Source organism: Chaetura pelagica, unplaced genomic scaffold (genome assembly GCF_000747805.2).
Source record: "Chaetura pelagica isolate M959 unplaced genomic scaffold, ChaPel_1.0 scaffold37, whole genome shotgun sequence".
NCBI lineage: Eukaryota > Metazoa > Chordata > Aves > Apodiformes > Apodidae > Chaetura > Chaetura pelagica.
In genome coordinates this window covers 635,340-650,653 of record NW_009954567.1, presented here as the reverse complement: position 1 = coordinate 650,653, position 15,314 = coordinate 635,340, and the positions used below count along the sequence as shown (strand labels likewise).

At 38.7% G+C, this 15,314-nt stretch overlaps 1 protein-coding gene across 1 annotated transcript in view; it reads left to right on the top strand.

Moving 5' to 3' along the window:
- Positions 1-269: 269 nt before the first annotated feature.
- Positions 270-15,314, top strand: part of LOC104395664 (chondroitin sulfate proteoglycan 4-like) — a 29,817-nt gene continuing 14,772 nt past the window's right edge. The window contains exons 1-6 of the mRNA XM_010005394.1: positions 270-279; positions 2,541-2,704; positions 3,265-6,834; positions 7,611-8,081; positions 8,902-9,078; positions 14,141-14,339. Coding sequence (XP_010003696.1) covers positions 270-279; positions 2,541-2,704; positions 3,265-6,834; positions 7,611-8,081; positions 8,902-9,078; positions 14,141-14,339 — 4,591 coding nt within the window. The remainder of the gene's footprint in view (positions 280-2,540; positions 2,705-3,264; positions 6,835-7,610; positions 8,082-8,901; positions 9,079-14,140; positions 14,340-15,314) is intronic.

Sequence of the window (15,314 nt, the reverse complement as noted above, 5' to 3'; positions counted from 1 at the left end):
TTTATTCAGAAATTCACCAATGAAATGTAGGGGCTGTGTTACAGTAATTTTAATGAAACTTTCAGAACATTAACATCTGTGAAAGCTTTGTATTTAATTTGTTAATTTCTAAGGAACTTAATGAAATCTCTTGTCAGTTCTGCAGAGGTTCTAGGATGTAATGTATCAAAAAAACCATAACTGCTTCTCAGGAGTCTGAACAGAGTGAGGAGAAAGGTCTGTCTTCTTGAGGTGGAACCTTTGTGTACCTGTAACATCATAATGATGCAATGGCTGAAGGTAATGGGATAATCCTTTGATTAAGACAGATGATTTCAGCCAGCTAGGATATGCTTTCTGTGATCTCCAGGAATCTCAGTGCCTCATTTGCTGAGGTGGAGGTTGGGCAAATCCTTTGCCTTAACTTTGTTATTGGGTACAAAGCACTACAGGGTAGGGACAGTGTGGTAGTCCATCTGTATGGTAGATACAGTGACAATCCTAGCCACTCTACTTGCTCTAAAAGGAAGGTCAGTCTTTATTAACCCCACAGTAATAACATTTCTATATACAACAAATGGCATTGCTTCTCTTACTGGATAGATATTATGGAAGACCTGTAAGATATATTAGATCTTTATGATGGAGGCTTCTGTGCTAAAAGTAAACTTGTGGGGAAGAATTCCTTTATATTCAACTTGGAACCAGTTCTTCTATGCACAGGGGGTGACTCTTCCTTTGTATGAAATATGTGTACTTCAGCAAACTAAAAATCTTCCCTTTGTTTCTCTGGGTACTTGATATAACACACTGTTACGTAACTTTTGGCTGTGGGGTCTGCTGAAAGGTGTAGGATTCAGCAGAGGGACCCTTAATGTAGGGACAGGCACATTTAAACTTCAGGAGTCTTCTGCAGTTGTACTTTTAAAAAACTGTTGAAATGAGAAGCTTGTCTCAGAGTGAAGCTAAATGCTGCAAAATAAATATTTAACTGGTGATGTCCTTCAAGAGTTGTGTTCAAACACAGCTGAAAGAACCATGGACCCTGGCAGATACCATGTGAACACAGGCCTGGAAAAAAAAGTCAAGGATCAGCCAGCTGAAGGAATCAAAGCTTTTACTACGTGCTTCTTAAATAGATCAAGAACAAAAGTCCTGCAGAGGGTCTGTGAAGCCAGTTGATTTAAGTTACAGTAGAAAAGAAGCTCTCAGAAAGAGCATGGCTACTGCAGAGAAGCCAAACAAAATGGTGTATTCTGCTAACTGGGAAGATTTCCAAACTGAAATTCCTTTGTTCTGGTTTGGAATGAGAGAGTTGACCTAAAAAATTCTCAGAGATGAAATTGCTTACTTGCTAAGGGTAACATCTGATCTCATGCTTTTAAATTCCCTGGTACCTGAAGCCTGGAGGGTGGCAAATTTTAGTCCAGTGTTTGAAAGAAGATTTACTAGAGATTGTAAGCCAGACTGAGATCCATACTATTCAAATTTATAGATACTGGAACAAAGGAGAAAAATCACAGAAGTGGGATCAGTTTGAGAAGGATCAGTAGGGTTTCTTTAAACACAAGTTCTGCTTTACAGACCTCTCTGAGTTTTCTTGATGGGGGCAGGAAAGATGGCTAAGATTGAGATTCCCTAAAGGCTTTTGGTAAAATGTGACATCAAAGGCTTTTGAGCAACCATTGGATTGCAATGCAGGGCTTTGTATATTATGTAACGGATTAAGAGTAGTGAATGATTGATCGCTTAGACATAGGAAGTTAGCAGCAGAGTTTTTGAGTATTGTGTCTTGGGATCTCTGCTGTTCAGTGTGGTAATAACAGGGATGGTAAAGGCAGTGAGTAGTAAAATGAGAAAGTTTGCTGGTGTTACAGTTCTTCAAGGCAGTAAAGAAGGAAAAAGAGAGTGAAGGATTGCTGGAGACCAGTACTGAGCTGAGTGACTGGGCAACAGAGTGGCAGGGGTGATGGGAGGCTGCATGCATGAAACAAGAGGACTTTTCACCCTGGAAAGAGATCATGAGATCTCTTTCACATGAGAACATGTGAAAGAACCATGCAGATAGCAGGAGGCCTGTAGTTCTTTTTATCGGAGATGACAGAAGATGTCTCTGAGGGAGCAGTAAGAGCATGTTATACATGGAGATGTTTCCAAAGAGAATCTAGAGGATTACTTCAGAGAGAAGTTGACATTGACAGGTACAAAATAGACAGATTGTGATAAGCTCAGGAAAACACCTGAAAAAAAGAAATAACTTGGAAGAGTATTTGAAGGAAAGTGTTCAATATGATTGTACTGTTCTTACTGTTCCCTTTTGTCACTGTTGGAGCTAGAATACTGGATTATTTTCACACCTTGTCCATACTTGTATGGCCATTGATCTCTTACTTAGATGCTTGGACTGCTTAATTGAATACTTGAGATCTATTTTCATTCATATATAAATAAGTCTATAGAGGGTTAATGTGTGGTTTTTAAAATATGTCTTAGCTGTAGCTAAGAAAAAGAAATGTGTGTGTGTGTGACTAAAGGCCCTTCCTTGTTTTACTTTCTTTAAGTATCATTTTATGGTGATAGCTTTGTGGAGTTGAGTATGGCAGAAACATTCTCTCAGACATCCTTCCAGTTGCGGTTTCGAACAAGCAAGCCACATGGACTGCTCTTTCTTGCAGCTGGGAAGAAGGATTATTGTTTAGTGGAGCTACATTCAGGAGATTTACAGGTATGGTTTATTACTGTAGCTAAAAGAGTATGTGTAGCCTGTATTGTTTAGTGTTGTTATTCAAGCTGTCATTCATAACAATTTTCAAAGTTGATTTAAAAAAAAAGGAAAAATCACATAATTATTTCAAAACACAGTATTTCTTTATTATAATGTTAGTTATTCAAATTGGCCTTTAAAAGGCTTTGAGGACCCTAAACCTTAAAATTGAGATGATTGTGTTCAAAGGTTAAGTAAAGTTAAAATTTCAGATTTGATGATGTTAACATATAGAAAATGATTGGACTGAACAAATAGTTTTTCTGCAAGGTAGGTTCTTGAAAGATTCTTGACATTTGGGTTCTCAGAAGTTGTTTGTCCTAGAAGAACTGCAGAGGAGTCCATTGCCTCTTCTGCAATTATTCAAGTAATACTTGTGACCTGGATTTTACTTTCTTGTAGTATTCTGTAAACCACATACGTAATATGTAAATTTAAGAAAATTACTATGTTAGATATGAGTATATGATTGTCAAAAATACCACTTTGGATTTTGATAGTTAAAATTCTGTCTTTTGCAGCTGAGAATAAACTTTGGCATTGGGGAGCGAATACTGCGTTCTCAGCAAAGATCTCAGCTGAATGATTTATCTTGGCATCTGGTTGAACTACATCATGAACATGATAATGTCACATTGGTAATTGATAAACATGATAGAATTAATGCAAAAATGCCTGGAATTCTCTATGAATTAAATATTGATTATGGATTCTATGTAGGTGGTACTAGTAAACTTGATATTCCCTACCTTGTTGAAGCACAGCCCAATTTCCGAGGTTGCATTGATGATGTTTTGTTCAATCAGCTAGACATTCTAATGCCTCTGAGACCTTCTCCTGGCTTTAAAAATGTCCATGAAGTTTCATTGGGATGCAGTGATGAATTCTTTGCAGGCGAAGATGAACCCATTAGTTTCTTCAGTTCCAGATCCTATGTTTCTTTCCCACCATGGAATGTTGATCATGAAGGAATCTTGGAATATGCATTGCAAACTTCAGTTGCACGTGGCTTGCTGCTTTACCACCCTGGGCAAGCAGGAGATTTCATAGCAATGGAAATGGAAGATGGATTAATTAAAGCCTATGTTGGAAAACATAAAAGTAGAACTCAGATTTCCTCTCGTAGGTCTGTCAATGATAGTAATTGGCACTACATTGAACTGAAATTTACTGCAGAATATTTGCAGCTGACATTGGATGGAAAAACTGTGAAAAAGTCATTACCTCCCCACAGCAAGCTGCCACTTCTGAAAGGGTCTCTCTTTATAGGTGGTGTAGATGACAGCACACGATCAGAAGTGATTAAGTTACCTCTAACTTCAGTGTCTGGAAAGTATGCCAGAGGAGGGTCCTTCAAAGGTTGCTTAAGAGATCTGAAAGTCAATTCAGGAAGTAAATCACTGAAGAATGTTATGGTAACAAAGGACATTTCAGCTGGATGTGAAACAGAGAGTGCTTTTAATACAAATTTTTCTTTAGGGATGGCTGTAAAAGATCCTGCTGTGAAAGCAGCCCCAACATTTGCTGTTTTCCTTGAAAGCTTGGTCTCTCTGGGCAAGGAAGAGAAAAGCCACCTTTTAGTTCTAAGAAACTTGACTGTGCTGGAGGGTGGACAAGCTTCACTTGAATCTAAACATATTAAAGTCAACTTAGACTTTCAGAAACTAGGGATTAATCAATCACAAATTCTTTTTGAAATAAAGGAACCACCTGCTCATGGAAACTTGAAACTAGATGCTGAACCAGTGCAGGATGTAAATACATTTACTATGCAGGACGTGTGGCAAGGGAAGGTTCTTTACATCCATGATGGCTCTGAGGACACTTATGATTATTTTATTTTCTCTGTTTCTACCAGCAGTGGCAACATTGTGCCTCCATATTTGCAAGGAAATGAGCAGCATGTTTTTAGCATTACTGTCACTCCAGTAAATGATGCACCTGAGATCACACTTCCCAAGGGAAACTTGCTTCTTCTCTTGGAGAACTCAAAGAAACCTTTGACTAGTGATCTGATAAAAGTTATAGATAAGGATACAGATCCTGTGGATCTCAGTCTTGCAGTACTTGGAAATTTGAATGCAGATGCAGGATTTTTAGAAAATTCAAAGCATCCTGGAAAAGCTATTACTACTTTTTCTAATGAGGACTTAAGAGAAGGCACTGTTTTCTTTGTCCACACAGGCGTCAAGAACTCAAGGATTGTTCTGAGAGCAAGTGATGGTGAGAAAGTCAGCAACACTGTTGTGTTACGTGTCATGGCAGTTGCTTTGGATTATAGACTTGTCAACAACTCAGGAATAAAACTACTCCAAGGTGTTACAGCTCTGATCACTCCTGGGCATCTGGCAGTTGAAGCAAATACCAACCTCCAGGAGCTGGAGATACGGTATGAGATCACAGAGCCGCCCCAGTTTGGGGAAGTCCAAAGGCAGCATTCAAGGGGGGAATGGAAGCCAGTCAACTCTTTTTCTCAACGCTCTGTTCAGCGCAGCCGTGTGAGGTACTGTAGCACTTTTAAAGAAGTTCAGCTGGAAAATGTTACTGACCAGTTTAAATTCAAAGTTAGCATAGGAAACAGAATCAGTGAGGAGCACGTGTTTCCAATCAAAGTGAAATGGTTAAGGTACAGTTTATTGAAATATGCTCCTCTAGAAATAGAAGAATCAAAAAAAAGATACTTGAATTCAGATAACCTTTTTGCTGTAATTGTGGATCTAGAAATACCTGAAGATGAACTTTGTTTTAAATTGCTGTCACTACCGAAGAATGGACAAATACTACTTAATGATCAGCCTTTGAAAAAAGACTCAGTCTTTAGCCAGAAAGATATTACTGATCAGAAAGTGGCATATGAGTTAATCAGTGGATACCTTGAAGGCAACCATGATTCATTTGGATTCCTCATTTCTACCAAGTATCTGGAATCAAATTTATACAACTTTGAAGTCTACATCAAATCAAATTTCAGAAACATTGTTTTGACTAACAATGGCCTAACTGTTACTGAAGGTGAAGGAGAGTTAATAACAAGCACCAAATTGTTTGTGCAAACACCGGATAATAAAACTTTCCAATATAAAGTTGTACAGTTTCCTAAGCATGGGAAATTAAAACTCATACATTTTTCCAGCTCACTCATGAGTAATGACAATCTCACCACTTTCACTAGCAAGGATATAACTGATAAGTGCCTTATGTATGTGCATGATGATTCTGAGACATCATTTGATGAATTTCTTGTCAGAGCTTCCAGTGAAGAATCAGGGACGTGGGCAAACTTTGATCCAGAGGTGGAACCCTTGTCAGTAGAAATTAGATTCAACATTTCTGTCCAGCTGAAAAATGATGAGAAACCAGCACGTGTAATTGATAAGATATTTAACGTAGTGAGAAATGGCCAGCGATTATTAACTTTGTCAGATCTTTGCTATCATGATCCTGATTCTGATTTTGATGATGGCCAGTTGCTGTATACTAGACGTGGCATTTCCAATGGAGACTTGGTCCTGACAAATGATACCTCGCACAGACTCTACCAATTCAAACAAGAAGATCTGGAACAAAAGCAAGTCCTGTTTATACACCGTGGTGCAGATTTTGGGCGTTTTGTGCTCTTTGTGACAGATGGCAAGCATTATACCTCTTTCCTTCTAGAAGTTAATGCCACAGATCCTTATGTTAGTTTGGCAAATAATACGGGCTTGTTGGTTCAAAAAGGAAAAGAAGAAACAATTACAACTGCTAATGTAAGTGCTATTACAAACCAAGACATCAGAAATGATCGTGAGATTACATATGAGATGCTCTCTTTCCCAAAATACGGAAGAATATATATAAATAACCTGTTGATGGATTCCTTCACTCAACTTGATCTGATTAAGGGGTATGTAACCTACAAGCATGATGATAGCAACAAACTTGTTGACACATTTAACTTTACGGTCCATGCTAGAGATGTCCATCTGGATGCTGTAGTGCATGTTCAAATATATTTGGAAAGCCATCAGTGGCCACCAAGAATTCTAAACAAAAACAACCTGTTAGTTGAAGAAGGAAAACCAGTTAAAATCAGTAAAGGAAAACTGCAAGTAAGTTACGCTTGTTTTTTGTTTATTTAATCTAGCAAACTGTCTTCACTGCTTTCTCATGTCGTCACCCTTTCATGGCTGCATTGTGGATGCTTAATTCTGGAGAGGCTAACACTAGCAAGCTTCCATTTCTAGAAAGCAAGCAGTTTATGTTAAAGAAAAGGACTGCCTCTAGTCTTTGTGTTACAGATTGGTGCTTGAGAAAGTTATGATTTGGAGGTGCTGCATGTGTGTATTTATTTCAGTTATGGCAATCGTTTGTACTTAATATTTGGGTATCATTCTTAGCTGAACTAGTGGGAGATGCCAAGGGAGAAAGGGTCATGTTTCATTCAGATTTCTGGCCCAATTAATGCTGTGATGATTGCACCGCAGTTTTGAAAACATCCAAGTCACTAACCTGAGGTTGTTCCTCTTCGATGACTGTTTCCCCCCTGCTGCCTGTGTGCAGCCACGCAGGAACCACCGGGGGGCTCCGGCAGCGGGGGGGCTGTGGGCAGCGGCTGGCAGGGCTTCAGCTGCTGGTTTGTTCTGCAGTGTATTGCTTTTTGAATCTGCAAAGCTGGGGCTACAGAATACTCCCATGCCACATTATTTAACCAGTCTACTTGAAGTATGACTGTATTAGGAATTTGCAGATGCACCATTGTAACCCAAACAAAGAACGCCAGTTAATTAGGCAGACAACCTAAAGGCTAAAAGTAAAAAATTCAAGAGAAACAAAAAACTTCTCCCATTGCTGTTTAAATAATTTTGGGGTATTTTTTAAATTTAAGGTGGTTCATGAAAACAGTTCTCCATCTGAGATTGTGTTCACAGTAAGACAGCTTCCAGTACACGGATACATTCGGAAGTTTTCCTCAGAAGAAAGTTACCTGAGTGCTGACCAGAGGCCAGTTTTGAGCTTTACACAGCAAGATGTTGATGAAGGCAAAGTTCAGTATGTGCAGACAGTTTCTGACCAACTAGATGACTGTTTTTCTCTGGATGTGACCAATGGTGTCCAAACAGTGAGTGGACTAGAGATCTCTGTAGACATCATCCCAAGAATGATTCCCCTGGAAGTACAGAACTTCACAGTAATTGAAGGAGGCTCAAAAGCCTTGGTGGAAGACTATCTCAAAATTTCTAGTAGACATTTTGCAGGACTCAGCTGTGAATTTATTTTAATTGAGCAACCGAAACATGGGTATGTTGAAAACTCTGGACTTCCTGGCATAAAGTTAACCACATTTACCAGAAAACAGGTAATGCATTTAGCTCTGCTTCGCTGTAGTCACAATCAATTCCTTGTATTGCTAAAAGCTAGTTTTGCCTGCTGTGGGGCAGTTTGGTGCAAGGTGGCAAGAAGCATGAGTTAGAGTTTTATTCTGGCCTTGTACCAAAGATTTTTCTGCAGTTGCCAGCTGGTCATTTGGGGTCGGGAGGGAGGGTGCCTTGTTGTTGTGAAGACCCACGTCACTTCCCCGTGAAGCACTGGTCACACAGATTAGTGTGGTAAAACAGTAGACTGATGGGCCACTCATACTTAGGCAGAGTTGTTGATGCTCTGGAAAAGTAAGACAGACAAACTGTGGGTACATTTTGAAAAGACCAGAAGAAATGGTGTGTAGCTTGAACAAGGAGAAGAGTGGAAAAAACATATTTTATAGGTCAAGTCTTTGCTCACAGAGGCCAGCACATACATAGTAAGCTATTTTTAAGTCTTAAATCTAAGAAGTGAAACTGTATTGTAAGTCACCATCTTCTAATACTATGTTCAGCTTGTAGATTCCAGGAAACATTGTGGTGAATATAGTGGGATTGGATTTTCCATTTTCCCTTCAGGGGGAGAATGCCAAGACTGGCAAGTTAAGATATTCTGGCTGGAAGAATGAATAGATGAGCAGTAAAATTTGCAGTTGTAGACAGAATGAAGATAGAAGTACAGATAAGATACAAGCATAAATAAAGTCTTAGAAGTCATAAAACGCTGAGGTAGTAAATATGAAGGAGCATGACTAGACTTGAATATTTTGGGACATTAATTTTCTTTCAGCCACTTTTTCAAGTTGTTGTATTTTTCAGGTGGAACAAGAATTAATCTACTATGTTCATGATGACAGCGAGGAACTGATGGACAATTTTACAGTGATAGTAAATAACACTGAATTGTGGAAACAAAGCTTGCCCCAAACTGTATTTGTAACAGTTACTCCAGTAAATGATGAAGCTCCTGTTATAAAAGTCAACAGAATTCTTCAGGTATGTTTGTCAGCATTTTGAAATGTTAAAATTATTATAATGTGATACCATTTAATGCACCTTCATTATCAAATAGGAGGTTTGTGTCTGGTTAGTCAATATAATAAATGGTGACCTTAGGATTTCCATAATCAGTGTTGATGAAGGGAGGCAGTATATGAGTAGTGTGTATTTAGGGACATTATAATCATCAGGAAGAACATATTCTTCTGTTGTGAAGTTTATCTAGAGGGCTGACTCAGCATTCTTTTAAAGGTACATAAAATCTCTTGGACTGAGATCCGCTTGTGGGTGGGATGACTTGCACCTGAATCGTTGTGTTTTAGTGTGGTTTGCTAAGGCATTTTGAGTGCTGTTAATGAAGAGTGTAGCTTAGAAAAGTGCCAAAAGTAGTGATGATGAGGATGCCAACATTTCACTGTTGTCTTTGCACAGCATTCACACCCTAAATCTCTTGCCGTTAAGTGTACTGAAGGGTCAGACTTGCTGAGGTGTGTTCTGCTGCCTGCTCCTCTCTGAATCCCCTATGGGATAGGACCAGAGAAGGAGTAGCATTCTCACTGGCACTTCATTAGAGAATTGACTGTGTTGGGTATTTCTGATACGGAACAGGAATGTTCCCCTTTTTAAAAGCTGCTGGTAAGAATAATACAATGCAATCTGTGAAAACCTAGATTAGCGGAGGCCATAGAACTATTAGTGCAGAAACCGAAGCTATTACCGTGTGATACTGTGAGCTAAAAAAAAAAGGACATGCTAACTTGTTTCTAACTCCACCCCTCCTGAGTTCCTGAAGAAAATTTCAAAATTGCTACTTTTTGCTCTTAATGACCATAGCCGACTTTTTAATCTTTTGCTCTTCGGAAAAAAATTACTACTGTCAGTGAGTTTCAGTGCTCTTTTGATTGATTTAAAGGATTGTTACTTGTGTTTTAATAGCACTCAGAAACTAGAACCTATTTACTATGGACACTGAGCCCATGTAAATAAAAAATTTCCTGTGTGTAAAGCTTACAATCTGAGATTTGATGAATAAAGAGCATTAGGTGACTCTGCAAAGCAGCATGAAATGGATATACATCAGCTAATGAACCTGGGATCACAGTAAACCAGCTGAGAGACATCAAGAGAGAGAAGCTATTTAGGCATAGGTCTGGAAGAAGCTAAGAAGGCTTATTGAGGCTACATCATCCCCTGTACTGTATGATGCAGATGACATTGGTGGCATGAAAAACATGCATTTGATTTTACAAAATTAACTGTGTGTTGCACAGGGAAAATGGATTACTGTAAAGATGATCATAGCCTTGTGTGTCTGCTTAGCCTTTTCACATGAGAAAAGACATAATTGGTAAACAGTGATAACAGTAGTGTTGTGTGGTTTTACAGTGACAGCAGGTAGTCTGGTAATCTACAGACACCCACAGCACAAGACATCCTGTGCTGTGCAGTTTTCTGGCAAAGGAGTAGACTTGCTTCACACACATTTTGGTGGTAGAGAGTAAAACCTTCCCTGATTAATTGCAGCAGTACTCTAGACATCAGCACAGCACACAGTAATTTTTGTCTAGTTGCAGATAAGGGTGATGAAATTTTTCTCTGTGTCCCTTCTGGTACGCTGCTGGCATTGAACTGCAGTCTGTTAACAGAACTGAGGGCATGCAGTGCACTGCACTGCAGCATATGGATTTTTCTAAAAATACCTGTGAGTCTAGGCTTCCCAAGAACACAGTTTAACCTAGCCAAAGTTGGTTCTCTCTGCTGGGGAGGCAGTTTGCATACCCAGAATCAAGATGCTGCCTTTGTCCTTGGGGTTTTGCTGATCATGTGAAAGCTACTGCTGAGAAATAACCTTTATTTTTGCCATGAGTGAGTACTAATGTGCACATGCATGTTGGATTCATATGCAGACAGACAAGGCTGGCAGTCAGTTACATACTGGGAGGAATTCATTAGGTGATCCTTCTTCAAAGTAACTTCCACATCACAAGTTTATGACCTCCGAAATTTTGCAGATATCTGTATAAAAAGTTAGAAAGAACAGCTGAACAACTCAAAAATAGCTTAGCTTTGGGCATCTGCTGTTGAGCAGTACCTTCTGTGAAGAGCGGCATTACGTGACCAGTGATGTTGGTGAGGATATATGAAGGTTAATTTTGGCATTTGACCTACGGATTCTGGCCAAATGCAAGAAGGTGTGCACTCATGCTGAATCAATCCTTCAACTCTGGCTCCCTCACTTCTGAGACATCTCTAACATCCTTTCTTCAAACAACCAAAATCATGGGGGGAGTTTCAGGAGGACAAACCACTAAACATTTAGGGAATGTTTTTTCTGTAGGAACTGAAAGTAGATGAATTTTTTAGAGGTTTGGTTGGTGGTTGTTTTTTTTTGTTTTGTTTTGGTTTGGTTTTTTGTCTGTGAATTTATGACATATTGAAGTATTTACATTAGCATAATATATGAAATACAGAAAATTCTACTTCCTTGAGAGATTCTGTAATGTATGCTAATAATCCTTGCATTTAATTTAAAGCCTTTCCATTAGAACAGTAAGTGCATGACGGAGATGTTTATTTAGAAACCATATAGCATTTTAAGTACAGTTTCCTAAAATTTCCACAAGTTTTGTGGTAGGATTTGGTTGGTTTTTTTTCTGGAGTGGTAAGGGGGAAGGGAAGTAGAGTATTTTTAAGAAAGTCACTGTCCTGGCATCATTGACTGCCTTTATGTATGTGTTTAAATATATTTAGGGGTATATAAATGTGAAAAGACTGTATCCTTTTGTTGCCACAAGAGGGCCATATTTTCCTAGAACTAGATTATTTTACAATGAACAAATTCAAACAGTAATTTATTTATTTTTCCCTTTAAATCGCTTACTTACCAGACTATTAAAATGTCTGTGAGTACAGAGTGCCTGGTAGGATTTGTGTAGCATGCAAAGAGATACTGGTAATGCTGTAAGTAGAGCAGAATGGATTATTTCCCAGCAGGCAGGGTCATCAATCTTTTTGGGCCTATGACCATGGAATGTGTTAGGCCCATACAAAGTTAGTGTGATGCTACATCTTGGTACTTCAGATACAGTTTTCATGGTCCTCTTCAAGGAGGACTTGATCCCAGATGTGGAAAAGAAGCCACTTAACAGAGTATTTGCAGTGTTCTCAGTGCTTCCCTGCAGCCCTTTTCAGCTCTTGGATCTTCTTTCGTTCCTCAAGGATTGTGTTGCAGGTCATGGAGCACCTCAGCATGAAGAATATTTTAAAAAGCATTGTGTGTTACCATGCTGGAGCAACAGAAATTAACAATGTTATTTTCAGAAAAAAAGCTCATTTTTTCCTTTAGTAAGGGAAATAAATTAAAAACTTTTGGACATTAAACAACTCATTTCTAATAACAGCTTTGCATAGTTCTTTCTTACGTTTTTGCATGTGCTGTATTTGAGCTTTTCTGTGTAGAATACTCTGAATTAAGTGCTACTGAGGTGTGTTAAAAGAGTCTCAATACAAAATGAGTGACATTGATGCGCTTATTTGGTGCCACCCAGTAAGTCAACCTTTGCTAATAGTTATCATCCTGTGTTTTCTCAGGTGGCATCTTTTCTGTAGTTCAATAGCAGTCATTACATGACAGAGAAAGAAATATTACCAGGGAGAAAGTACCTATTTCCTGGTTGCAAGATGTTTTCTGTTATAAAATGCAACAGAATTTATTGTTCAAACTTTTTTCTAATTAGAAAACTAAAATTTCATTTTAATATCTCTTTTTCCATGGCATGTATTTTGTGATGATCTCTACTGAAATGTCATGGCAAAAACCCCAGTGACTTTAAAAGGTTTTCTTCCATGGATTTTATTAAAAAGTAACATTTATTGTTAGGGAAAAATCTGTGATTGCTAATATTTTGTTTTGGCAGAGTTAAAATGCCCCTTGTCAAAGACTGTTTCCTCTTCAACCATTTGGTATGATGTTCTCACCAGATACTTGTTAAGTGTACCGAGACCCTATGAGGACAGGAAGGGATGATGCAGTATGTGTTTTAAAGCTCAAGTTGAGGTTTTTAAAGGCTCAGGCTCTTAAGATTGTACACTATATAAGCTCATAAGCTCTGCAAAAAAATGGTATTGTTGTATCAAGTATTTCATTTTATGTTGAGATAAATATATGTTTTTCTTTCCTAGTACTTTTGTCTGTAATTCCAAATAAATACAGTAAAGATGAAAAGTAAAATAGGCTGTTGCTTAGTGTTTCCAAACAAGAAATTATCCAGGACACTATGGATGAATCTCAGATAGCAGTCCTTTCTGCTTGAAAGAAATTGATCTTGCAGTTCGTGCATATCTTAAAAAAAAAAAAAAGCATTTAGATGTACTAGAATTAATTAATGGATTTTGTACCATATTTCCAAATGCTAGTTAGCTATTTTTTCTGGAAGCATGACCTTGAAAAGTGCTAAGAAGCTGTTGGAGGTTTTGTTTCCTTCGTCTCCCACTGGACTGAGCACCTCTGTGGTTTGTTTGATTCACTAAAAAAGGACCTTTAGTGTGTGTTGTTGAAGGAAATAATGCAGCCAGAAGACATTAGTATTAGACATTATGCTGTCCCCAGGCTGTTTTTTCTGCAGGTGAAAATAGAGCATATTGAATGCCTTGCCTGCTGTGAAGTATATGACACTAATATTCATGTGTATGTGTTGGAAAGGAACTCCTTGACTCAATTGTCAAAATACAATTTTGTTATGTTTATAAGAGTTTGGATAGTGCCTGACAAAGAGAGCACTCATGCTGCAGTTATCTAGAAGTCAAGCTCTTGTAGGGTGTGTTTGCTTGTATTATTTTGTGGTCTTATTTTTGTAAAACTGTTTGCCAACATCAGCTATTCCAGTCCATTATGAGAGGTTTGGATTAATAGTAAGGAAACCTGTCCATAGCTGCTAGTGTTTCACAGCACACATTTTTATTCTTTCTTTTTCTTTGAAGCTTCCCCCCCCGCCCCATTTTCTTTTGTATGCATTTTCTTTCTTTCTTTATTTTTTTTTTTTAATTTTTGCTTTTCTAGGTCTGGGTGGGTTCAGTCACAGAAATAACTGTTGATGACCTCTGTGCAGAAGACAAGGACTCTTCACCATCAGAACTGATATATTCCATTACTCCACCTAGCAATGGGCACTTGGCTCTGAAGTCTTCCCCAAACAAGAGCATCCTTAGTTTTACCCAGGCTCATGTAATTGAAGGGCATCTGGTATTTGTACACAATGGTATGTCGTTTCAAAAATACCACTTCTGTTACAAAAAATACTGCTCCTAATCAATATATTTCTGTTTCTAATCCTTTGAAAATCTCCGTATAATGTCAGAAAAATCTCAGAACTCCAGTTACGATATACATGATCTCACAAACTAAACAGGAAAGCATCTGATGACTACTTAAATGAGTACTCACCAAGAGGTTTTAGTGGTTCATTTGGTATCGGCCTTCTTTCTGAATGCAGGTTTGGGGTAGCTCCCTTGCAGCTTTCAGAGATACGAAATGCATTTTTGACCTTTTTAATAGAGAATCTCCGGAAGCCTTTCTGTCTTCCTACTTAGCAGAGCTGTTCATGGATTGGCAGTCTCAGATACCTGCCAAAGAGTAGCTGTGTTCTTGAGCAGCTCTGGGCAATGAAGTTATGAGTCATCTGGGTAATGACCTCTCAGGTTGTGAAAGAATTTAGCTTTAACCATTGACTTTTCTGCCAGTGGCCAGAGCTAAAGATACTGTTTGTGCTGCTGCTATAGAGAGAATATGTGGGCAATAAAAAAAGAAGTAAGGGCAGCATTCATCCTTAAGTGGCAGTGCTGGAAAGCTGCAGGAATTAAGATCTCAGTGGGGTCCCAGCTGGTGGAAGAGGTAGGGCTTTTGTGGGGCAATAGTTGCTTTTCTCCTGCTCCAGCTCTATTGTCGGGTTACCTGAGCTGAAAGAGGAAATGAGGTGCTAAAGGAGGAATAAACCTGTTTTATGAAAGGAGGTGAAGGAAGTACAGCACTCTCTTGCCAATCCACAGGCAGACTGGAATTATTTCCAGTGTTCTTTGGGTGCAGCAGTCATGCTGGTTCTGTGCTGTATCTTCATGAGGCTTGATGCAGGTTAAAGCTCTCTGACTTCTGAGGCACTTTCTTGCAGAGTGCATGTGTGTTGCTGGAGTTGTTTTACAAGGAGCTGCTGTTGAGCTGTAAGTATACTGCTCAAGAT